Here is a 25,971-nt window from a genome sequence, read left to right as displayed (position 1 = left end):
TTGGCAAGTCTGAGTTGCAAGCCCCTGTGGCGTATACTTTGCAGCTGAATAAATCCAGGTGCTTGGTGTCCTTGGACTTAGGCACTGGGGCTTGCTGTTCCCGCCTCTCCTTCTCATTCACTGCAGCCGCCACCAGGGAACAGGGTGTGTGAATAGGTATTTGTACCCTTTAGAGGGGATGAAATATTTCTTCTCCACCCCTTTGGCAGTGGGAGAGATGGAGGCCGGAGTCTGATAAATGGTCTTTGCATTGACCTGGATAATTTTGATGAGTGGTAGAGCAACTCCAGATGGTCCCTCCAGTGCCAGCATATCCATCATAGGGTCCTCAGACTCTACCACCTCCTTGGCCTGCAGGTTCATATTTCGTGCCACTCTGCATAGGAGTTCCTGGTGGGCATGGCTATCTATAGGGGGAGGCCCGGAGGTGGAGATGCCCGCCACAGCCTTGTCCGGGGAGGGAGACAAGGGGGAACTGGGTCCTCCTGACTTTTCTGGTCCTCTTATACTTCCTGTCCTGCCTGTAGTCCAGGGTCAGCCACCCCAGGGTTAGGATCAGGAACAGGGGTGGCTTCCAGGGGAGATGGTAGGACTGATAACTCCTCCGCACTGCTCGGGGTGGGACAGTTGGCTGCTGCCTCTGGGAGCCTGACCTCAGATGCCATCAAAGGGGAGCCCCTGGACTGGGTGCCCTGGGCCTGGTGGTACAGCCAAGGGGTCCAAAATGGCCACTGGGCTGGCCTCTGCCACTGACTGTGCGGGCCATGGTGCCACACCCATCAGGCTTGCATCAGGCCTGCTCCGAGACTTTAGACCCTGTCTTCAAGCCCGAAGACGTGGACCTAGACCGCGAGGGCCAGGGCAGTGCTGAGCGCTGTTGGGCCAGGAAGTGGTGCCGCGAGGCTGAGGAGTGATGCTGCGAGCAGGGTCTGCACAATGACCTGGAATGGTGCCAAGATGGACTTTGCTGGGACTGGGACCTGCTGCGTGATGGCGATCAATGCCGCGAACGGAAGCATTGGTGGGACTCTGAGCGGTATCTTGTCTCTGGTAGTGCCGAGGGGCGGAGCATTGCAGGCTTTCCGCAGGACGGTGCCACATGCTGTGGCATCGGGGGCTTGGCACGAAGGGCCAGGGACCGCGGTGCCATCTCGTCTATGAGGTCTCTCATAGCCTCAAATGTGTCTGGAGTGGAAGGCAGTTGTACCACCTGACACAGTGAGTCCAATTGCACCAGACTCAATGGCCCCCCTTGTGGGACCGAAGTCGATGGTACCGGCTCTGAAGTTTTCAGCACTGGGGCTCCTCCCTGGGATGTGCCCCACTGGCTGATTCCGAGGGGTTGAGTCCCAAAGTCAGGAACCACTCCTCCCTTGTTTCCGGTGCTGCTTCTCCCCCGGGGAATGGGACCGATGCTGAGTCATCTCCAACTGCTTCCACACTGGAGAATGGCAGTGCCGCGAGTCTCGTCCAGAGTCCTTCCACGGTGCCGTCTCCGCTGCTACCAGGGCACTACGAACCAATGCTGGGTCCTGCCGCACCGATGCTGGTTGTGGTCTAAGTGCTGCCTCCATGAGGAGCTGTTTCAGTCTAAAGTCCTGCTCCTTCTTTGTTCTTGGGCGAAACCCTTTGCACTTAGCCGCCTGATGCGTTTTCCCCAGACACTTTAAGCAAGCGTTGTGGGGGATCGCCCGTTGGCATAGGCTTGTTGCAGGACTTGCAGGGTTTGAACCCCTGGGAATTAGGCATGCCCTGAGTCCCCAGGGAGAACACTGTCAGGTTGGAGGGGAACCCCCCACCCCAACAGCGAACTATTAAAACGACACTAACTATTAACTAAACTAACTAAGGAAAACAAACACTAAAGTAGATAGAAGCTAGGGCAACGTGGAGAGCTTGCTGAGCAAGATACCACAGTTCCCACTGATGGTCAGAAGGAACTGAGGAGGTGCCGGGTCAGCAGGATCATATATAGAGCGCTATGGAAGCACCACTCCACGGGGCTCCACAGCCGACCGGATGGGTGCTGCTAGGGGAAAAACTTTGACGACTGTGCAAGCGGCGTGCACACACCTAATTGGAATCGATATGAGCGATCACTCAAAGAAGAATTCTATTTACACTGTGCAGATATTTTTATTTTTTGAGCCCTTTTTATGTTCAAAAATCCTTCCCTCTCCCCCACTTTTTCAGTCCCCTCCTACTTGTGTTCCAGATGAGACTAGAAGAAAAATGCCAATGTACTAGCAAGAGAAGCTGTAGAATATCTGACCCAATCAGAAACATCAAGTACCAGGAATCAATCTGTTCTAGGAACATAGGGATTGCCAGACTGGATCATTCAGTCCAATATCGTGTCTCTGACAGTGGCTAGCTCCAGACATCTCAGAGGAAGTGCAAGAACCCCAAAATAGGCAGCTGTGTTAGAATCTGGTCCCAGGAAGGTTTTATTTATACCATAGGTTACAGAATGGTTTAAAACCTGAAGCATCTCATTCAAAGCTTTGTTTGCATTAACTGTTATAACCGGAGATTCTTGTTATATTCTATCCCTCTTTGAATCTTACTAAATCCTTGGCCTCCGCAGCATCATGGGGCAATGAGTTCCAGTGTCTAATGACACATGGAACGGGAAAAATGTTTCCTTTTATTGGTTTTGAATTTGCTACCGTCCGTTTTCACTGAATATCCCCTTGTTATTGAATTATGGGAGAACAAAGGCTCCCTCTCCGCCTTCTCTCTCACATTCATTCTTGCAAGATTTCTTATACAATTTGGCAAAAAATGACAAAATATGGCTGGCATAAATGTTGGGCAAGCACCCATGCTTTATGGTGCTAAATCAGCCTCCTCACAGGGATGAGTACGAGTTGCAGCAAGCAGTATGTTCCTACACCATCCCTGCCAAAATTTGGTTTTGGATCCAAATCTGGATTTCAGGACCTCCTGCCCCTGAAGTATGAGAGCTGTCAGATAAAAACCAGCTGTGAAATTCAAATACCAAACTCCACTATAGTTTGGTTCAGGCCTATCACTAGACAATACTAACCTGGAAAATAATAGGGGAGTTGGGGGGTTCCAGTGCTCCTATCATATAACTCCTATCACCATAACTAGTGCCAGGGTTACAGGGCTCCTTCCTACCCCACATGATGGGTTATATGGACTCTCCTCAGCCTACTCCCCAGAACTCAGCTCTCTCTGTGTCCTAGCACCCCCCCTCCACCCCAAGGGGGACAGAGGGTGCAGCAGGGTGGGGACCTCGGCTTGCAAGGGACACAAGGTCTGACCATGGCCTACAAAGGTCACAAGGTCTCACCCCATCACTTGAACCCAAGGCCCACTCACCAAAATGCCAGGCCTTTTATCTCTGGGAACCATTCATTGGTTTCTTTTAACCACACTGGAAACCAGCCACAAGGTGCGACAAAGAAACAACTCCACCCCGGTACCTCAGTTAGGTACTGGGCACATGTGCCAACTTTTTTCTGCGCCAGTGGGTGCTCGCACTCCTGGCCCCGCCTCCCGCCCCAACTCAACCCCTGCCCCAAAGTCCCCGCCCTAACTCCACCCCTCCCCAAATCCCCACCCCGGCCCCGCCTCCTCCCCCAAGTGCGCCGCATTTCCCACCCCTCCCCCCAGACTTGCTGCGCAAAACAGCTGTTTCATGGTGCAAGCGCTGGGAGGGAGGGAGTGAGAAGCAGGACACGGCGGCGCGCTCAGGGGAGGAGGCGGTGGTGGAGTGGAGGCAGGCTGGGGTGGGGGGGGCGGAGGGGGGAAGCTGCAGGTGGGTGCTCACCAATTTTCCCTGTGGGTGCTCCAGCCCCGGAGCACCCACAGAGTCGGCGCCTATGGTACTAGGCACATTCCTACTTACCCCACTGTGGCTTGAAGGGGCTGTGAGAAAGGGAAGAAACTCCCTAGTCCTTTGCCAGTGGGCCCATGGGAGAAAAAATTCCTTCCTGACCCTACAGAGGCAATCAGCTATGCAGCATCGGTCAGGCGAGGTTCCCACTCCTCGTTTGTGTGGGTCCGATGGCTGCTGGAACGGAGCCGAAAGAGACTCCATATGGCCCCCGCTCAGAGTTAAATCCTGGGAGGTGGGGAATGCTGGCCAATCAGTCCCCCAGTCGGCCAATGGGTACCAGGGACTCCCAGGGGGAGGATCTACCTATTATGACTTGGTGAGTGTCTCCCTCCTTTGCCACAGGGACTTCTAGAAGGTGGAATAATGTTGCTGTGCATGGTGTCAAGGCTGCTAAGCTGTTACAGCCGCTCAGTGCTCCTCTCCTGGATGCTACGGTGTGATCAGCACGAGCAGAGAGCCTGCTCATTCAGCAGACCTTGATGTTACTCCTAGAGAAAGACCACAGGCATGATTCAGTGACAAAGGCACTCGACCAGGTTTATTGCCCTCAAGGCACAATCCTAAGGACTTGCACAAGTCCATTAACAGGAGTGCCTCTTGGCAAGGAGCAGCTCAGTTAGCAGCGGGAATCTCTGCTGTCCCCTCCGCCACACAAAGGGTTAGGGTGGGATACCCCAACATTTATAGACCGAGACAAACAACCGAGGAGCTTGGGTTGTTTAGTCTGACAAAGCGAAGGCTGAGGGGGGATATGATTGCTATCTTTAAATATATCAGAGGGATAAATACAAGGGAGGGAGAGGAATTATTCCAGCTTAGTACTAATGTGGACACGAGAACGAATGGATATAAACTGGCCGTGGGGAAGTTCAGGCTTGAAATTAGACGAAGGTTTCTGACCGTCAGAGGGGTGAAATATTGGAACGGCCTTCCGAGGGAAACGGTGGGGGCGACGGACCTGTCTGGTTTTAAGATTAAGTTAGATAAGTTTATGGAGGGAATGGTTTAATGGTAAAACATAGTAGTCAAGGAATACCAAGCAATGGTAGGTAAATAGTATAATGGCTAACAGGGGTCAGGCTAGAGACTCTTGCCTATATGCTCGGGTTCTTACTGATCGCCATATTTGGGGTTGGGAAGGAATTTTCCTCCAGGGTAGATTGGCTGAGCCTCTGGAGGTTTTTCGCCTTCCTCCGCAGCATGGGGCAGGGATCTCTAGCAGGAGGGTCTCTGCCGATTGAAGTCACTAAAACACAGGATTGGGGACTTCAACAGCAGAGTCCAGGGAAGGGGTAGGGACGGTTTTATGGCCTGCAGCATGCAGGGGGTCAGACCAGATGATCATAATGGTCCCTTCTGACCTTAAAGTCTATGAGTCTATGAGTCTAACCAGGCTAAACAACTTTCATACCATCTTGCATGTTTAATGACATCTGTTTGTTACCTCCCCTTGTTCCTGATATCTCAGACAAAACACGTCCTTTCATTGTTCTCTCAAATCGCCTTATCTTGTACTATATTGTCTATATATCTGTACTAGCCTTCTGGAATGTACTTACGTAAATATCTAGTGCCTAGTACTTCTTAGGAGTGCCTGTGTTTTAACAACACTGGCAGCAACTTTGCCAAGTTCACGTACCAGACAGTGAACTTGTGAGTATCCGCTTTAATACATGGCCTAACTTTGGTTCACAGCCTATGGTTCGGGCTTCAGGTCCTGCACCAGGCCCAGCGCTCCAGGCTCCCACTCTCTTGCTACTAAAGGACTGTCCTCCTTTCACTGCTGGCCCCATCAAGTTCCCCCTCCTGTTGATGCAGGTGGGGGAGGGGGGGGAAGAGGGGGAAGAGAAAGAGAGGGGATGTGGCATCTTTAAGTCCTGAAACTGATGGTCAGAACTGAAAGCCCGAGTGCTCTGAAAATGCCACAGTGCACCCACCATGTTGTTTCCACTTGGAAGTGTAGTGCTTTCATTGCCTCCAGTGGTACCTCTTCTATGCAGAGGGGTCAGAGTCAGTTCTCAGGGCCCATCTACACACAGATTCACACCAAAACAATAATAATTGGAGCCAGTTCAGTTATTTTGGTACCAAACTGTGTGTAGACACACTCGTTTCAGAAAAGAAAAGAAAAAAGAAAAGAAAAGAGCTAAATCGCTTTAGCTAAGTTGGTAAAAATGAGTCACTTTGATTCAGAAATAAGAGTGACCATGGAATGATTGGTGCCAAAATAACCCACTCAGTTATAGAAAACAGATTTAGTTATATTGGTGCAAGTTGGTATACAGACCAGCTCTGAATGACATTGGTGTAACTCCTCAGCACCCACAATGGCATTACTGTGCTTTTCTTTGGCTATAACAGAGATCCAACGAATCAGGCCCCCAAAATCACAAGATTGGCTTTAAAATGCCGAGATTTTAATTGTTTTTTCTCCAGCTTTTAGGGCTCATGTTTTCAAATTTTTCTCCATAACTACAAAGGCTAGAAACTTGCTTAAAAACAAAACCAATCAGATGATCACGTTATTACACAATTCCGAGAGGTGAGGCTTGAAGGCAAAGACACCGAACGTCATCATGAGACTTGTGCTAAAATTGCAAGCGTTGTCCACACTGACAGATGCTTGTTTACACCAGCTGCAATCCTTGCTGTCTCTTCTCAGTCTCGATGCAGGATATGCCATTACATTAATGGGCAGTAGTTTCCTCACTATTGCTATATTAGGCTCCCTGAGAGAGACAAGAGCCTTCTTTCTCTATGAACAAGCAGGCTCCAGCGGCCTGGAGTAACTAGTCATTCCTTTAATTAAAAAGGAAGCAAGAAAATCCAAGCCTTAGAGTCTGTCTCCACCTCCGTTCCACCCTCTCTGGTTCTTTGCAAAGAGAGTGGATTTGCAATTCACAACCACGTAGCAAGCAGAAAATACATCCCTGCAAATTGGAATTGCTCTGCATATTGGCCAGAACATCTCCTGGCACAAGGGCATGAACAGAGCATCGATGCAAAAATGAGAAGTAACACCTAACCTCACCCACTCCTGGCTCTCCCAGGGGCAGAGGTGCTGGAACAATTTGTATAGTGGAGGTGCTGAGAGCCATTGAACCAAATTGTAAGCCCTGTATATAATGGAAACCACTTCAAGCCAGGGGGTGCTGCTGCACTCCCCACATCCCTAGTTCCAGCACCTATGCTCAGGGTGGCGAGAATACAGGGGATCTTGGGTTCTGTAGTCATAGAATCATAGAATATCAGGGTTGGAAGGGACCTCAAGAGGTCATCTAGTCCAACCCCCTGCTCAAAGCAGGACCAATTCCCAACTAAATCATCCCAGCCAGGGCTTTGTCAAGCTGGGCCTTAAAAACCTCCAAGGAAGGAGACTCCACCACCTCCCTAGGTAACGCATTCCAGTGCTTCACCAACCTCCTAGTGAAATAGAGTTTCCTAATATCCAACCTGGACCTCCCCCACTGCAACTTGAGACCATTGCTCCTTGTTCTGTCATCTGCCACCACTGAGAACAGCCGAGCTCCATCCTCTTTGGAACCCCCCTTCAGGTAGTTGAAGGCTGCTATCAAATCCCCCCTCATTCTTCTCTTCTGGAGACTAAACAATCCCAGTTCACTCAGCCTCTCCTCATAAGTCATGTGCTCCAGACCCCTAATCATTTTTGTTGCCCTCTGCTGGACTCTTTCCAATTTTTCCACATCCTTCTTGTAGTGTGGGGCCCAAAACTGGACACAGTATTCCAGATGAGGCCTCACCAATGTCGAATAAAGGGGAACGATCATGTTCCTCGATCTGCTGGCAATGCCCCTACTTATACAGCCCAAAATGCCGTTAGCCTTCTTGGCAACAAGAGCACACTGTTGACTCATATCCTGCTTCTTGTCCACTGTGACCCCTAGGTCCTTTTCTGCAGAACTGCTACCTAGCCATTCGGTCCCTAGTCTGTAGCAGTGCATGGGATTCTTCCGTCCTAAGTGCACTTGTCCTTGTTGAATCTCATCAGGTTTTTTTGGCCCAATCCTCTAATTTGTCTAGGTCCCTCTGTATCCGATCCCTACCCTCTAGTGTATCTACCACGCCTCCTAGTTTAGTGTCATCTGCAAACTTGCTGAGAGTGCAGTCCACACCATCCTCCAGATCATTAATAAAGATATTAAACAAAACCGGCCCCAGGACCGACCCTTGGGGCACTCCGCTTGAAACCGGCTGCCAACTAGACATGGAGCCATTGATCACTACCTGTTGAGCCCGACGATCTAGCCAGCTTTCTATCCACCTTACCGTCCATTCATCCAGCCCATACTTCTTTAACTTGGCGGCAAGAATACTGTGGGAGACCGTATCAAAAGCTTTGCTAAAGTCAAGGAATAACAAATCCACTGCTTTCCCCTCATCCACAGAGCCAGTTATCTCGTCATAGAAGGCAATTAGGTTAGTCAGGCACGACTTCCCCTTGGTGAATCCATGCTGACTGTTCCTGATCACTTTCCTCTCCTCTAAGTGTTTCATAATTGATTCCTTGAGGACCTGCTCCATGATTTTTCCAGGGACTGAGGTGAGGCTGACTGGCCTGTAGTTCCCCGGATCCTCCTCCTTCCCTTTTTTAAAGATGGGCACTACATTAGCCTTTTTCCAGTCATCCGGCACCTCCCCCGATCGCCATGAGTTTTCAAAAATAATGGCTAATGGCTCTGCAATCTCATCCGCCAACTCCTTTAGCACCCTCGGATGCAGCGCATCCGGCCCCATGGACTTGTGCACGTCCAGTTTTTCTAAATAGTCCCGAACCACTTCTTTCTCCACAGAGGGCTGGTCACCTTCTCCCCATACTCTGCTGCCCAGTGCAGCAGTCTGGGAGCTGACCTTGTTCGTGCTCCCTAAGGGGCCTGTTCCATCATTTCTGAAGCTGAGAATGGAACACTTCCCCCTCCCCCACCTTGCACTGAGCACAGCTCAGCAAGTCCAAAGATCAGGCATGGAGATTTTTAGGAATATTAACAACTTCCTGAATTCCCAGGGCTGCTGCCCTCAAACTAGTGAGTCATTCTTTTGTATAAGCAGGATGTTACATGATCGCGAATCACAATGGAAACAAGAAATCAAGGGGCGGACACAAGGCTTGCAGGACCTAGCAGAAAGTCAGAAAGGAATAGGATTATGAAACTGTAGAAAGGAAGGGAACCCAGGCCAGCAGAATCACTCTCCTCAGCATTTCACAGGCGTGCGCAGGGCCCCGCCCTTCGGAACAGAGGCCAGCTCCACTCAAATCACAACTCACCTTGATTACAGGTTTTTATAGCTCTGCATTCTTAAAGGCAAATCAACTAGCTGCTGAATCAGTGGACCTTAAACTTTACCAAGCACTGTTGTGTTTGTGTGTTGATGTGCTTGTGAAAGTACCTGGCTCTCAGCGGGGAGTTTCAAGAGGTGTGCTTTTTACTTTCTAGTTTGCCTGGATTTAACTTGCTTGAGCACTTGCCCAACCGTGCTGCTACCGCTGCTTCCCAGCCAGCATTGTTTCAAACGTTCAATGGATTGAAGACGGCCCCCCAGCCCCCTAGAAGAAAAGCAATGTTTAAAAAGGTGAGCTCTTCCTCTATCAATACCTTGCAAGAGCAGAAGGTGGGGGGATGGGGAAACCAAACCTGCAGCAGGCTGAGAAGGTGATGTACTTGCACACATTTCATTTTTAAAGCACCTTTGGGTATGTTAGCAATGTGGGCACTGCAGGTCAAGGTGTGTGTAATGGGCCGTCACTGCACTTGACTGAGATGGCGGTGTATCTTTGGTTAATTTCAGGGGAAAGCTCTTTTGGATTATTCATTGCCTAGCGTGAGTTGAGTGCAGAGCACTGCACAGAGGAGACCCGGGCCCTGTCTCAAGGACCCTAGGGTTGAAAGAAGCAAAGAACTTCATTGAGCCCCAGAGCGCTGCTTGACCAGGAGCTGGGTTTACCGTGGAGAAAGGCAGCTTCCTCCTTTCAGCTTCCCAGAGTTGAGAGAGTTTGGGTGTCCAGGATGGGGAGGGGGGCGGGAGGCCTTGCCCCTCCCAGCAGGGCTTCAAAGAATGATGGGGAAGGTTTTATCAGAATGCAGGGGTCCATCACAGATGAGACTCAGACCTCAGGACTCCCAAGATAATCCCGCAATAAAGTGAGACTATTTCTATAACTCATTTGGGTTAAGTATCAGAGGGGGAGCCGTGTTAGTCTGGATCTGTAAAAAGCGACAAAGAGTCCTGTGGCACCTGATAGACTAACAGAAGTATTGGAGCATGAGCTTTCGTGGGTGAATACCCACTTCATCAGATGCATGCGTATTCACCCATGAAAGCTTATGCTCCAATACTTCTGTTAGTCTATAAGGTGCCACAGGACTCTGTCATTTGGGTTAGACATTTTCTTTCAAGAATCAGGGGCCAGTCCTACTTCCAGTGGCTTTGATGAGAATGGATCAGGCCTTACATTGGTACAATACCATCCAGGAATGTCTTTAAGCCTTGAAATGTCCCCTTCCCATTTAGACCCTCAGATCCCAAGCTGATCTTTAGGTAAAAGTAAGCGTTAGCAATGACCATTTGCGTATACTCAGCATCAGCTTCAGCACTTCCTATGAGACGTCTGTCCCTGTAGTTTAAGGAGGAAGATTTCCAAAGGCACCAATGGCAGATAGGTGCCTGACTCCCAGGGAAAGTCCAGGAGAGTTAGGCACCTCCCTGCCAGTTCATTTTAAACTCTCGCTGAACCCTAAAGATGACCTAAACCACCTCAGCTAAAATGTTCAAAAATAGGCACCTAAAATTAGCCTCCCACGCCTATACTGAGGCAGCTAAATGCAGGGGCCTGGATGTCTACAGTGCGGAGCAAACATGGGAGCAGCTGGGTGCTCAGCGCTTTCAAAAGTCAGGCAGGTGCCTAAAGACAGACTTTAGGAGTTTAACTTTAGGCTCTTATTTTCAAAGGCTTGGCCCTAGGTACAAAGGGGCTTTTAAATGAAACGGCATCTTAAAGAAACCGTGCAGAGACCGTGTCATCACAAGAGCCCATTTTGACTGGTGTTCTTTAAAGACAAAAGAGCCAACTCTCCGAGTAGATAAAAATCAAATTCTCTTTTATCATTACCACCTCAGCAGTAAAAACCTTCCCCTCCCCGCAACCCCCTCACATCACTACTGTGAAGTGGTTGAAACCACCACTCACCACATTGGATTCCAGGGTAGCCGACCACTCCATTTCTCACAGGCTTTCAGCAAAAGCCGTAAAACACTTGTTCAGACTGTTTAAGCTGCCACATCCCTGCTTGGAGGCTTGAATAGTCTGTTCCTTCAGCAATTGAATGATCAGCTCAATGGTGAGCGAATTTAAGACAAGCAAACACCCTGCACCCAGAAAGAGTAGTGTGGGGTTGGTCCAGCCCAAGTCACTGGGTTCTGTACAGTGGTAAGTGGGTGAGGTTTAATGGCCTGTGATAGGATCTAAGAGTCTCTTCTAGCCTTAAGCCTGCAAACCGATGAATTAATCCTCTTAACTTCAGTGTGCAGGCAGGCGGATTTCTCTAACAGGAATCAAATGACAGCAGCCTCAGGGCTAAGGGTTTAGCTGAGTCAAAGCTGCAGGCGAGTGTCAGAAAAAAATCCAAGTCACTATTGTTAACACAAAGGATTGTGCAGTGGACGACGGGGTCATCAGCGGACCACCTTTTCTCCCTCATCTCTGAGCCTGCTCAGCCTGGCTTCAGTCCGGCCATGGTCTCGGCTTGCTTCCTTATGGGATCTGTCCACGCGTCTCATCTCAGCAATCACCGGGCAGCCCCTTTTCTTCTGCTTGGGGGGCTTGCTGGTTCAGGGACAGTTCCCCCAACACTGCCACTCTTCCCTACCCTTCTCCCTAAATTAGTGAGCTCACCAGTTGCAGAGACTTTCTATAAAGCCTGAGGCAGCTCTGTAGTTTCTCCTGGCATCTAACCCCTCTTTCCTTTCAGGCGTTTGTCTGTATTAGAAAACTTGCTGCATTAGTGCAGCTAGTATAGTGAAAATCATTCTGCATGGGGCTTGAGCATTGGCCTGCTAAACCCAGGGTTGTGAGTTCAATTCTTGAGGGGGCCACTTAGGGATCTGTGGCAAAAATCAGTACTTGGTCCTGCTAGTGAAGGTAGGGGGCTGGACTCGAAGACCTTTCAAGGTCCCTTCCAGTTCTATGAGATAAGTATATCTCCATATTTAAATGAGTTCAAACGCATTGAAATTTGGGTTTCCTGTGAGGTAACCAGATTGATTTTAGTCAGACCGGTGCAAGCTTTCTAATGTGGACATGGCCTCGGTGTAGCTTAAATAATGAGAGGTAGCAGGGGTAGCTTTGTTGTTTAGTGTTTTCCTCTCAGATGCGTTGTCACACTGGAACCAGAGTATTGTCAGAGTTTCCCTGCTTGGCTGTCAGGTGGGCTGGTGTTTGGTTCTCCCGCTCTTTAGAAGTGCTCCTGACAGAGTGCGGGGGAAAGGATGGGGGAGGGAGAGTGAGAGGGGGAGGGGAATACTTCTGCAATTCAGGTAAAACAAAGGATGAGAAATACCTACAGAAAACCAGGAGGCAGGAGCCGTCTCTCATGCCTTGGAACGTGAACAGTAGTATTTACATCCCCCATCTCTCTCCTAGAAGGGGGTCTTTAAAATATTCAGCACATTACCTCGTGCTAGTAAGCTTAACCCCTACTGTAATTTCCATAAGAAAATGGCCAGACATTTTTGGGGGGTGCATTATTCCCTGATCTTTAGTCAACTCTTAATTGGCTTAGTGGACAGAACCCAGTGGTGGGACTCAGGACACCTGGGCCAGCTTGGCTGCTGGGTTCTATTCCGCTGGGCTGTTGGGTGACCCTGGGCAAATCACGTCCCCCCTGTGCCTCAGTTTCCCCATCTGTAAAGTGGGGATAATGATACTCCTTTGTAAAGTGCTTGGAGATCTACTGATGAGAGCTCTATGTAAGAGCCAGGTGTTATTAATTCTGCTCCACCTGAGCTTAAACCCCAGTCATTTAGCACAGAAAGAAACAGAATAGCAGGGTGGTGAGAACAAGGGATGATAATACAAGCCTGGCTCCGGCTGGACAAAGCTGTGTGCAAGCACAACCCATAGATTTAATAAGCTCTTCCGTGACAGTAAGCAAGGAGCCACCTGCCTAGCCTGCGTCCACAATCGCGCTAGGTTCAGTCTGTCCCCTGCCCCACGCTGACCACTAATGGGGAAGTGAGGGCCCAGAGACCAGGTCCACATTGGATCCTCCTCCTGGGGATGGGAACAGTGAGGGAATTCAGGAAGTGCAAGGTGCTAGCACTAGCAAAGGACCCAGCTCTGCCCAAATTGGGTGACCAAGAGTGGAAGAGGCAGAGTGCATGGGGCACCAGATTCATCCCTTCGGTGCTTGTTCCACACAGAGACCAGGCCACCGGACTCTGGGTAAATTCATGACTGTCTGTGTTTCCGTCCCCCCACCCCGCTTACCTCTTGGCTACATACCCCCTGCTGGCCACCTCGAATAGTGGCTCTAACTTAAGTGATCTCATCTACCACTCCAAGAGATGGTTTGCGTCTCTATAGAAGGACAGCCCTATAAACTCCTCCTCGGAGGCACTTTCATCCTCCCCACCCCATATTACACACCCAAGCCTGAGTGTGTAATATTAATAAGCAGGGTTGGAGGGGAGGGAAGGTAAATTTTCAGTGATAACTTTCAAGAGAAAAAAACCCAGAATTTTCTCAGAAATATGATTTTTCATTGAATCAGGAAAAAAAAATCCTCTCTCCCCATTGCCTCCATTCCCTTTTTCTTTTCTACAGAGAGGGAGAGGGAATGGAAAGGAGAAAAGAAAGGAAGGAAAAAGCCTGGAAGTCAGAAGTTTTTCCATTTAAAATAAATCCACTTTTCCTTTGTTTTGGCAAAACATTTCAAACAATATAAACATTTCCCGCCGATGTACTGTATTGTTTGAAAAACTACTTTCCTTCCGGAAAGATTTTCCTTCCAGCTCTATTGACAAGTTAGTCCTGCCTCTGCGGTTTAGTGTAATATCTCACTAACAAAAGTTTTGCATTTATTATTTTATAATAAATAGGACAATGAGAAAAATAGAATGGAGCCAGATTAAAAATCAGACTCAGTTAAGCTGCTTCCGAGGCAGATACTCTTGACTTGGTGCCTTAGCTGCAGTGGCACATTTTGCCTAACTGGAAGAAGAGATTTTGGGGTCAAAAATGGGCCCATAAGAATAGCCATCCACCTAGCCCAGTATCCTGTCTCTGACAGTGGCCACCGCCAGATGCATCAGATGGAATGAACAGAACAGGTGATCCGTCCTCGTCATCCCGTCCCACAGCTTCTGGCAGTCAGAGGGTTAGGGACACCCAGAGCATGGGGCTGCATCCCTCACCATTTTGGAGGATACCCATTGATGGACCTATCCTCCATGAACTTATCTAATTCATAAACCAATTATGCGTTTGGCCTTCACAACATTCAATGGCAACAAGTTCCACAGGTTGACTGTTTGTTGTGAGAGAGTTATGCAAGGCACATTACTGCATAGTGAAACCATCTGTGCTGCTAGATGTGTTGCTGCTTGAGGTAGGTGTGAGTGTGAGTGGTTTTGATGTCAGTTATACATGTTGGGGCAAGATCCCCAGCTGCCAAAAATAATTGTAGCTCCACTGAGATGACTAGGGCTATGTCAGTTTACCCCAGCTGAGGATCGAACGCTGGGGTTCTTAATCAGGTAGGCTGGGAGAAATGGCTTTGATTCCAAGGCATTTAGACAAAAACCCAGGTGCCGACCCAAGTATAACAAACCTGTAACTGCAGTTATAATCACGGGCCCTGATCCTGCGAAGACTTAAGAATGTGGTTATCTGACAGAAGCTGTGCGTGTTCTTGCATGATTGTGCACTTGGACTATGCAGGCAGGAGTGATTCTGCATGAAGATAATTTCACATGCAATTACATTTCCCCCTCCCTCCCCAATTGGATTTTATGTATTTTTAAACACACCCTAGGGAACGCTCAGTGCTTTGAAAACAAACCACTAATTAAGTGTTAATCATCAAAAATATATTCAAGCATTTCCTCAGTTATTTTGGCTTGCATGCTGTACTCCCCCCAGTACCTGATTTTGGTTTATCTATCTTCAGGGCTTCTGGTTTTCAGGGTTAATTTTAGAAATTTGAGGTCCATGTACATGTCCTCAAAGCAGGGTTTTTCCAAGGCGTTCTTTGATACTGTCATGGGAAGATTTTTTCAGGTACTTCCCAAAATTCTTGTCCGAATAGGATCTACAAAGAACCTCAGAGTTACAAAACACCAGTATTATGAACTGACCAGTCAACCACACACCTCCTTTGCAACCGGAAGTATGCAATCAGGCAGCAGCGGAGAAAAGAAAAAAGCAAATACAGTACAGTACTGTGTTAAACGTAAACTACCAAAAAAATAAAGAGAAAGCAGCATTTTTCTTCTGCATAATAAAGTTTCAAAGCTGTATTAAATCAATGTTCAGTTGTAAACTTTTGAAAGAACAAACATAACGTTTTGTTCAGACTTACAAACGCCTCCGGAATGGAGGTTATTTGTAACTATGAGGTTCTACTGTACTTTCATTTTTATCATGTATATAAAAGATGACGTGCATGTTAGGTTAACCTTTGTATCCTTGTTATTAAACTCCTGGGTTACCGTTTAGTGCGTTTGTTCCCTAGTGTGCTTTAATGAAGTACTGTTTCAAACAGCACTATGTTAAACCCCACTAGGGAACTTTTAGTGTGCACCAGCAGGGTCTACACAGATCAATTAAGGCACACTTTAGAAATCATACCCCCAGAGCCTGCATTACTGCTCCGTGTCGATAAGCCCTTAGATACAGTCCACAAACAGGGCCATTTTGCCTATGTAAGGGGACTGTTGCCCCCTTACTAACATTCAGTGGGGGTGTTTTGGTTGGCTAGCTCCCAGCACTAAAAGGGGAAGGGTCGAGGGCAAATCAGGAGCCTGAGACTGACAGTCCCCAGGAACCATGGGGAGAGGCCAATGCTCCAGATCAGCCTGATTGACAGGGCGGGCAGGCTAATCAGGCAGTCAGGAGGCCAGAGGGGGTCCCGTCCTCCGTGTGAACTGGAATGGCCTGAGTCAAACTGAGTGGGGCCGAGCTAAGGAGAGAGCAGGGGCCCAAGCTGAGCTGGAGGGCAGAACCGTGCCAGATCCAGAGCCAGAGACGCAGCCCAGGGAGAGCAGATCCTGTGCTGGGAGCGGAGCAGCAGCCACAGAGCCAGAGACGCAGCCCAGGGAGAGCAGATCCTGTGCTGGGAGTGGAGCTGCAGCCACAGAGCCAGAGACGCAGCCCGGGGAGAGCAGATCCTGTGCTGGGAGCAGAGCTGCAGCCGCAGAGCCAGGTGTGGTGAGCAAGTGGGGCCAGCCAAGGGGGAACCTGGGCAAAGGGCCCAGCACAGAAAGACACCCCCAGACAAGGGCCCTTGCAGGCCAGACCGGGAGGGGGACCTTAACCCTACGGGGGGCTGACGCTGGGAAGAAGGGTCCCACCACTCAAAGCCCGGAGGTGTGTGGCCACCACCATTGCAAGTGTCCAACCCGCAGCGTCTCTGCAGCACGGCCTGGGCCTGAGAAGGAGGCCTGGGACCTACAAGAAGCAGACTGTGACCTGCCCTGACATTCCAGAGACACTGGTTGTGATGTTCCCTGCCACAGAGCAGGGTGATGTGTTTTCCTTTAACCTTTCCCATTTTTCCTTGTTCTTTTCTTTAGATTAATTGTTAATTAAACAACTTGTATTTGCTTTAAATTGTATGGAATAATCAGTGGGTCAGGGAGGTGCCCAGTGTAAAGAGAGTACCCCGGAGTGGGGACACCCTAGCCCCTGTCCTAGGTGACCACAGCAGGGTTGGGGGTCGAGCCCCCCAGGAATCCTGGGCCCAGCCTTGTTGGGGTTACGAGGACTCAGCCAGACAGGAGAGTGGAAGGGGAGCCCTCAAGGGCAGGGAGGCCTCTGGGTAAAGGAAGTGGGAGCGGGGACTCAGATCCTTTCGCTTGCCCACCTCACCGGGGTAGTGCAGAAGTCAGGAAATTTCCCCACAATAGCGGGACCATTCCCCCGCTTACATAATTGGCATCACGAACAGGATCCTATCCACAGGGTCCATCCCATTGGTTTTCTGGTTAAGTTCTAGTAGCATGGTCCGGGCCTAGTTGAGCACCCTACCATGGCTGGAATTGAAGAACTACGAACCCAGTTTGCTGAACTTCAGCGCAGATTATCAGACCAAGCGGAGGCATTACAGCAAGCTAGAACTGAACAGAGAGAAGCCTTATCGCTGGCCAAGGCAGTAATAGAGCAACAGACAGCAGAAGCTAAGAAACCCCCTACTATTTATGTCCCACGGGAGCGGAAGGTCACGGAGTTTGGTGGCTTCCCGACTAGACCAGGAGACATTACAGTAGAGGAGTGGGTCAAGTCTGTGAAGGCGGCTCTGCGTGTGCTAAGAGTACCTGAAGAAGATCATGTGGACTTCATAGAGGAGCACCTCAAGGGCCAGGCCAAGGCCACAGTAAAGTTCATGGCAGTGGCAGACAAAAAAAATGTGGAAAAGATATTTGAACTCCTCCTAGAAGTGTATGGGGACAAGGTACCTATTGGAACCCGACTAAAGGAGTTCTTTGAGAGAAAGCAGGAGCCCGGTGAAACTATCCGGGCATATGCATATGACCTCCAGGAGAAAATGAGCAGAGTGGAGCGGCGAGACCCTCAGCGAGTTCCAGACCCAGATACGGTTCTGAAAGAGCAGTTAGTGCTGGGGCTCCAGGATGATTCCCTCCGCCGTGAAATGAAAAGGAGGTTTAAGGAAGAGCCCAGTAAGAAGTTCCATGAACTCATGCAGGCTGCTATTATGTGGTCAGAAGAAGAGGAAGTTCCTGTGGCAGAGACAGCAAAGACTAACCCCCGTACACGAAGTGGCGGCCTTGTGAATGCAGCTGCTGGGGAAAAGGCCCTGCCCCAAACACAGCTAACATTGGAAAGCTTGAGTGAAGCTGTCCAAAAACTGGCGGTCCAGCAGGGGGAGATGCTGAAAGTGATGACTGAGGTGATGAAAGGAAAACCTCCCACTAATATGCCAAGATATCCAAGGGCCCCAGGATCCCGAAGATCTCCACTGAAGGACGAGCTGGGAAGATACATTTGTTATACTTGCGAAAGGCCAGGACATACTAGCCGAGATTGTACACTGAGAAGGAGACTGGAGTCCCAGGCGCCTGAAATTCAAAAGGCACCGGGAGCAAGCAGCCAACCATCAGAAGGCCAAGTGGGGACTGAAGGGTTTCTACGGCTGTCCCTAGGAAAAGGGCAGTGTGTCAGCAGCAAGGAAAAGGACCCTGATGATGTTAGTGTATTCAACGACTTCTGTGGCCGAGCTTTCGGGGACTGCTTGACAGTGGATATAACCATAGCAGGGGTGAGAACCCGCTGTTTGATAGACACTGGCTCAGAAGTCACCACTATTTCTGAATCATATTTCCGAAACTACTTAAAAGAGAGAGATCTGACCATGCATAATACCCGATTTGTACAGCTAACGGCAGCTAATGGACTTGCCATCCCTGTGGTGGGGTGTCTTGAAGCTGATGTAGGGTACATGGGTCGAACAATCCCTGGGAAATGCATTTTTATCCTAAAGGACACAGCTTCAGGAAAGACTTTAATGGAGAACAGAGTACCGGGAATTCTCGGGATGAATATTATAAGAGAGCTGAAAGAATTACTGTTGGTAGGAGAAGGAACCCTGGAGATGAACCGTCACGGGCAGCCTAGGAAGGACGCTACACTGAAGCGGGTACTAGCCCAAGTGGAGAGACATGGACGTTTCCCGGGTCCAACGGGACAAATTGGCTATGTTAAGGTGGCAGGGAGACAGAAGGTGGTTATACCTCCCTGGAGTGAGAAGATTATTGATGGGCGCTGCCGGGTGCCAAGCGACTTTGACGGATACAGAGTGCTTGTCGAGCCAACACCTGGGGCCAGTCTCCCTAATGGGCTCCTGGTTGCAAATGTACTTGCTAATGCCAGCAAAGGAAAAGTGCCAGTCAGGCTGTTAAACTCAAGTAAGAAGGCCATAAAATTGTACCCCCGAACCAGAGTGGCAGAGGTACACCGTCCTGAAGGAGTGGTGCCCCCATTGGGGGTGGCCTTGGAAGAAAATGGGGATGAGCTGCGGGTGATAGAAGTAAAAAAAGGCACACAGGTTACCACATCGCAAGCGGCACCTGATGGAGAGCTACCCATTCCAGTCCAAGTGGACCTCCAACAGCTAACCCCTACACAGGTTGGCCGTTTGCGGGCGCTACTGGAGAAACATCAAGAGGTCTTTTCCAGGGATGAGCAGGACTTTGGTTACACCACCACAGTGACACACCAAATAGCCACTGGAGATGCTGTCCCGATAAAACAGAGACACCGGCGGATCTCACCACGAGTGTTCCAGGAGGTAAAAAAAACACATTCTGGACCTAGTGACTCAAGGTGTCCTTAAAGAAAGCCACAGTCCGTGGGCATCACCCGCAGTGATTGTAATAAAAAAAGATGGTGGGGTGCGATTTTGCTGTGACTACAGGAAACTGAATGAGGTAACGCACAAGGATGCCTACCCGCTACCCCGGGTGGAAGAGTCACTGGATGCATTAGGAAGTGCAAGAGTGTTTTCAACCCTCGATTTAACTTCTGGTTATTTCCAGGTTGCAGTGGAAGAACGAGACCGGGAAAAGACAGCAGTGACGACTCCGTTTGGGCTGTTTGAATGGACACGTATGCCATTCGGCTTGTGTAATGCACCTGCTACGTTCCAGAGACTAATGGAGGGGGTGTTAGGAGACTATATCTTAGACACTTTGCTGATATACCTGGACGATGTTATTGTGTTTTCCAAGGATTTTGAGAGTCATATGGAAAAATTGGACTTGGTTTTCACACGATTGAAGGAACATGGATTGAAGCTGAAGCCAAGTAAGTGCTGCCTCCTACGTGAAAAAGTCAAATTCTTGGGCCATGTGATTTCAAAGGATGGAATCCAGGTAGATGAAGAGAAGACCAGGGCGCTGGAAAATTGGCCGGTCCCCAAGAATGCCAAGCAAGTGCGGCAGGCTCTAGGTTTCATGAGCTATTACAGACGATTTGTTCCAAAGTTTGCACACATTGCTGCACCACTATATGGACTAGTGGGCCAGCCTGCCCAAAGGAAGGGAAGGGATCAATGTTTTGTGTGGGATGATGCCTGTCAGACAGCTTTTGACAAATTAAGACATCGGCTGATGTCACCACCTGTGCTTGCATATCCTGACTTTAGCCTGCCATTTATAGTGACAACAGACGGGAGCCTGCACGGCCTAGGTGCGGTGCTCAGCCAGAAGCAAGAGGGGGCCGAGCGTGTGATCGCATATGCGAGCCGAGGGCTGAGGAGGTCAGAAAGAAATGACAAAAACTACAGTGCTTTTAAACTAGAACTGTTGGCCTTGAAGTGGGCTATCACTGAAAAATTTAAGGATTATTTAGTGTACTCTAAATTCACGGTAATCTCAGACCACAATCCACTCCGATACCTGGCAACGGCTAACTTAGGTGCAATTGAACACCGCTGGGTGGCCCAACTCGCTGAGTTCACTTTTGAAGTACAGTATAAACCTGGAAGGCAGAACATCAATGCTGACACCCTGTCTAGATTGCCTCTGGAGGAGGAGTCAGAAGAGGGCGAGGATCTGGAGAAAGACTTCCTAGTCATTCCTGCAGATGTTGTGCGTACGTGTTTGTGGCTAGAGAATCCAAAGCCCGAGGACGAAGTGACGGTAAAGGATGCAGTACAAAACCTGGTAAGAGGAGAGAGCGCAATAATCTCGGGGTACTCATGGGAGGAGATTCAAACTCTGCAACGAGAAGGTGATGTTGGACCTGTCTTAGTGGCAGTCATGAGCCAAACGAGGCCAGACCGGAGATTTGGGGCCAGATACCCCCAGTCTAAGAAGCTAGCCAGACAGTGGGAACGACTTAGATTACATCGTGGAGTGCTGTTCCGGGTAACATATCATCCCCGAGATGGTGAAGAAGTGTGGCAGTTAGTGGTGCCTGTGTCACTCCGCCGTCAAGTTTATGAAGCCAGGCATGATCATGGGGGGCATTTTGGAGACAGGAGCACTCTGGAGGTAATGAGGAGAAACTATTACTGGCCCACGATGGGTAGCGACGTGCAAGTGTGGATCCGTCAGTGCAAACGGTGTGCCTTAGCCAAGGATGTGTTTCCTCCCAACCGAGCCCCTTTGACCTGTACTAATGTGACTGCCCCAATGGAGGTCCTAGCGATGGATTACACACGGCTAGAGAGATCTTCAGAGGGGTATGAGAACATACTGGTTCTCACGGACATGTTCACCCGATTCACTGTTGCAGTTCCAACTAGAAACCAGACAGCGCGGACAACGGCTGAAGCCCTCATAAAACACTGGTTTGTGTACTATGGTTGTCCGGCACGGTTACACTCGGATCAGGGGAGGAATTTTGAATCAGAGGTGATATCTGAATTGTGTAAATTGTATGGCATAGCCAAAAGCCGAACAACACCCTATCACCCGCAAGGAAATGCTCAGTGCGAGAGATTTAACCGGACAATGCATGACATGCTAAGAACGCTCCCGCCAGAAAAGAAGCGAGCCTGGCAGGAACATCTTCCTGAGCTGGTGTTGGCCTATAACAGCCATGTCCATTCGTCGACAGGTTACGCTCCTTTTTATCTCATGTTTGGGAGGGATCCCAGGTTGCCATTGGATATTCTGGACAGAGAGGGCCCTGAGGAGGATGAGGTGACCAATTTGGATGACTGGGTCAAAGGTCACCATGACAGGCTAAAGATAGCCTGTGACGTTGCTCTCAATACAACTAAAGACACAGCCCGGAGTAGGAAAAGGACTTATGATCGCAAGTCCAGTGGGGCTCTCATCAGGCCTGGTGACCGTGTACTAGTTCGTAACCATAGACACCGGGGGCGTAATAAAATACAGGACAAATGGGAGTCAAATCCCCACATTGTAGTCGCTCACAACAATCCTGAGCTACCAGTTTACACCATCCGGCCTGAACGAGGAGGTCCTGAGAGAGTAGTACATAGGGACCAGTTGAAACATTGCACTCTTAGTCCAGACAGGGACCATAGGAGGCGTAGATCAGTACACCCCGAGGAGGCTGAAACCAATTGGGAAATGGTTCTAGTCCCACAAACCGAATATAGAGAGGGACCAAGTGGGGCAAACCCAAACCCTAACAAGAATGGCCAGATCCTTCAAACTGACCCAGTATTACCCGAGGATAGGGAAATAGAAAATATGGGTAACGAACCACCAGTCTTAAGAAGGTCCCAGAGGGCTAACAAGGGTGTACTTCCTGTTAGACTTAAAGATAATTATGTTATTGGTTCTATGTAGTGTTTTAATAAATATTGTTATGTATGGTATTAAGAAGTAGATGTGGAATGTTAAATATGTTAAATGTTCTTTTGATAATTGTTAATGGGTTGTTGATATACAATGACATGGGTTATGTTGTTACCATGGGGCCCGGATGTACCGGTGTAAATATTGTGGATGTGGCAGTATTTTAGCAAGGGGGAATGTAAGGGGACTGTTGCCCCCTTACTAACATTCAGTGGGGGTGTTTTGGTTGGCTGCTCCCAGCACTAAAAGGGGAAGGGTCGAGGGCAAATCAGGAGCCTGAGACTGACAGTCCCCAGGAACCATGGGGAGAGGCCAATGCTCCAGATCAGCCTGATTGACAGGGCGGGCAGGCTAATCAGGGAGTCAGGAGGCCAGAGGGGGTCCCGTCCTCCGTGTGAACTGGAATGGCCTGAGTCAAACTGAGTGGGGCCGAGCTAAGGAGAGAGCAGGGGCCCAAGCTGAGCTGGAGGGCAGAACCGTGCCAGATCCAGAGCCAGAGACGCAGCCCAGGGAGAGCAGATCCTGTGCTGGGAGCGGAGCAGCAGCCACAGAGCCAGAGACGCAGCCCAGGGAGAGCAGATCCTGTGCTGGGAGTGGAGCTGCAGCCACAGAGCCAGAGACGCAGCCCGGGGAGAGCAGATCCTGTGCTGGGAGCAGAGCTGCAGCCGCAGAGCCAGGTGTGGTGAGCAAGTGGGGCCAGCCAAGGGGGAACCTGGGCAAAGGGCCCAGCACAGAAAGACACCCCCAGACAAGGGCCCTTGCAGGCCAGACCGGGAGGGGGACCTTAACCCTACGGGGGGCTGACGCTGGGAAGAAGGGTCCCACCACTCAAAGCCCGGAGGTGTGTGGCCACCACCATTGCAAGTGTCCAACCCGCAGCGTCTCTGCAGCACGGCCTGGGCCTGAGAAGGAGGCCTGGGACCTACAAGAAGCAGACTGTGACCTGCCCTGACATTCCAGAGACACTGGTTGTGATGTTCCCTGCCACAGAGCAGGGTGATGTGTTTTCCTTTAACCTTTCCCATTTTTCCTTGTTCTTTTCTTTAGATTAATTGTTAATTAAACAACTTGTATTTGCTTTAAATTGTATGGAATAATCAGTGGGTCAGGGAGGTGCCCAGTGTAAAGAGAGTACCCCGGAGTGGGGACACCCTAGCCCCTGTCCTAGGTGACCACAGCAGGGTTGGGGGTCGAGCCCCCCAGGAATCCTGGGCCCAGCCTTGTTGGGGTTACGAGGACTCAGCCAGACAGGAGAGTGGAAGGGGAGCCCTCAAGGGCAGGGAGGCCTCTGGGTAAAGGAAGTGGGAGCGGGGACTCAGATCCTTTCGCTTGCCCACCTCACCGGGGTAGTGCAGAAGTCAGGAAATTTCCCCACAATAGCGGGACCATTCCCCCGCTTACACCTACATAAACAAACCACACTGGGAAAGAGGTGAAGTCAACAGAAACGGAGTGTTTTTGTGGTGTTTGTTGGATAAACACCGATTTCATTGGTGTTTGTTGGTTAAAACCTAAAATCAGAAACCTTGACTTGTAGGGGATGGTGCCCTTTTACCCAGCTGAAGAGCCTTGCACACTAGAGGTGCTAGGGGAATAAATACATAATTTTTCTGGAGTTACCAAAATACCTAGAGAATTGAAAGCCATGTCCCTCCTTGTAGTCTCACTCATCTAATTAAAACATGGCTGCGTGGCTCTTGGTCAAGCTTTCCAAAAGGGCAGGGTGAAAACACAAGAGACCCACATGCATCTTACACAAACCTTTAGGACAATACCAAGCATAGGAAGTGTCAAGCCAGAGGGAATTGGAGAGAGTTCTCAGTGAGGGATGATGTGCTTTGAAAGGACGCGTGTGCCTTTTCAGCCTACTAAAGCAATCACTACACGCAAAGTATTTGGTGCCAAGGGTTAGAACTAGGGAGAACAGCAGGGCTAGCAGGACCATTTGCTTTGCAAAAAGCAGGAGACCTTCTTGTCCTTTCCCTCCTGCCTCGGGGGAGCCCAGCTTCCTTTCCTTGTGTCCCTACCCCTGGCTGAGGAAGTGAAGACTTGCCAGACAGGGGGAATAAGAGCTCCTTATACCTAGATGGAAAGTTTCTGGGGTTCCTAGCCAGAAGGTGGAGCAGCAGTATCCCAGCCTGGAGTCTCCTACTGTCTCTCCTCCCCAGGGAAATGGGAAAGAAAACCTCACCATGGCTTTGGTATCCACAGCTGCTGCACCATCAAGAGTCCTATGATTCCTGAGGGCCTAAGAAATCCCCCTAAACCTGAGTCTAGGGCCTAAGGTTTAGCAGATCTGGGCTGGCTCCAGGTGAACAACCGGGGTTGCTCAAGATGACCTTGGACAGAGGGGGGAACGGAAGAGAAAGCTAACAGAGTAGACTGTGTGGTCCAGTGGATCAGGCCTGGGAGTCAGGAGACCTAGGTTCTATTGCTGGCTGGCTCGGAGCTGCTGCGTGACACAGAACCAGTCACTTCCCCTCCGTTGCTCCAGCTGGGTTGTGATAACGCCTTTGTAAAGGATTTGAGGTCTGTGGAGTGAGTGCCGTGTAAGAGCTAAGCGTGGCTTTGTGCAAGGTGCTCAGATACCATGGTGATGGGCACCCTTACAAAAACCTAAACGGATGGGGGAGAGGAGGCAGCTTAGATGGAGGAAGGGAGCAATAAATAAATCAGAGGGATAAACACGGAAAGAGCGAGGAAGTGGCCCTAGACGGGTAAAGGAGAAAGAAGAGTGTAGCCAATTAAGGGAAAAGGATGAAAACAGAAACTGCTTTATGGAAAGTCTCATGCCAAGGAGACACGAGGAGGTGGGTCTTTAGAGATGTGATCGGGTTAAAATAATTTAGATGGCGAGAAACTCATGGTTTAGTCCATAAACTGGATTAGATTTGGAAGAAACCTCCCCTATGGGAAAGTTAGGTCATGGTCACCCCCTTTGGAGCAACTAGCAGTGACTACTGTTGGAGACAGGCTGCTATTCTAGACGGACCAGTGGTCCCATGCTGTGTGGTTATGTTCCTGTGGAGATATGCACTGGTGTCCTGTATCAGGTATAGGGGAGGGGATAATGGAGTCTGGTTCTACGTGGCATTTTACGTTGTTAATGCAGTGCTGCCCTCTGAGGTGGTTGTGTTTTACATTCATGGCTGATTGAAAGGGGAGCAAATTCATTGGATTTGATGCATGTTTATGGATTTCTTAAGACAACTCACCACTGGCAAGTTCTATTCAACAGCTGCAATTCACAACATTTTTGCATGAAGTTTCTATTCAGTGTTGTCTTGCAATTTCCTGCATTATAGGAGAATTCATCGGGCATTTCAGAAACGCTCAGAGGAAGACGCTAACAGCTTTCCAGTGTCCAGTCTCTTTTTATGTCAAAGACTCTCCCGTCTAGTGTAGTCTGAATAATGATTGAGGGAGAGAGAAGGGGGAACCCCAGGAAATGCCCCTACAAAGTGGGGCATCACGTTGGAGAGTTGCACGTGGTCAGAAGATTCTAGCTGGCAAGACTTCTGGGGATGGTGTTTTGTTTCTTACATTTGCTCAGGACGGAGATGTCGCTGTGAAGTTTT

At 49.6% G+C, this 25,971-nt stretch overlaps 1 protein-coding gene across 1 annotated transcript in view; it reads left to right on the top strand.

Moving 5' to 3' along the window:
• The first annotated feature begins 8,904 nt into the window (after positions 1–8,904).
• RAB17 (RAB17, member RAS oncogene family) overlaps positions 8,905–25,971 on the top strand; it is a 32,830-nt gene continuing 15,763 nt past the window's right edge. The window contains exons 1-2 of the mRNA XM_024106565.3: positions 8,905–9,163; positions 9,322–9,457. Coding sequence (XP_023962333.2) covers positions 9,446–9,457 — 12 coding nt within the window. The 5' untranslated portion in view covers positions 8,905–9,163; positions 9,322–9,445. The remainder of the gene's footprint in view (positions 9,164–9,321; positions 9,458–25,971) is intronic.

The sequence above is a fragment of the Chrysemys picta genome, chromosome 11 (assembly GCF_011386835.1).
Source record: "Chrysemys picta bellii isolate R12L10 chromosome 11, ASM1138683v2, whole genome shotgun sequence".
Lineage (NCBI taxonomy): Eukaryota > Metazoa > Chordata > Testudines > Emydidae > Chrysemys > Chrysemys picta.
This window is presented reverse-complemented; position numbering and strand designations above follow the sequence as displayed.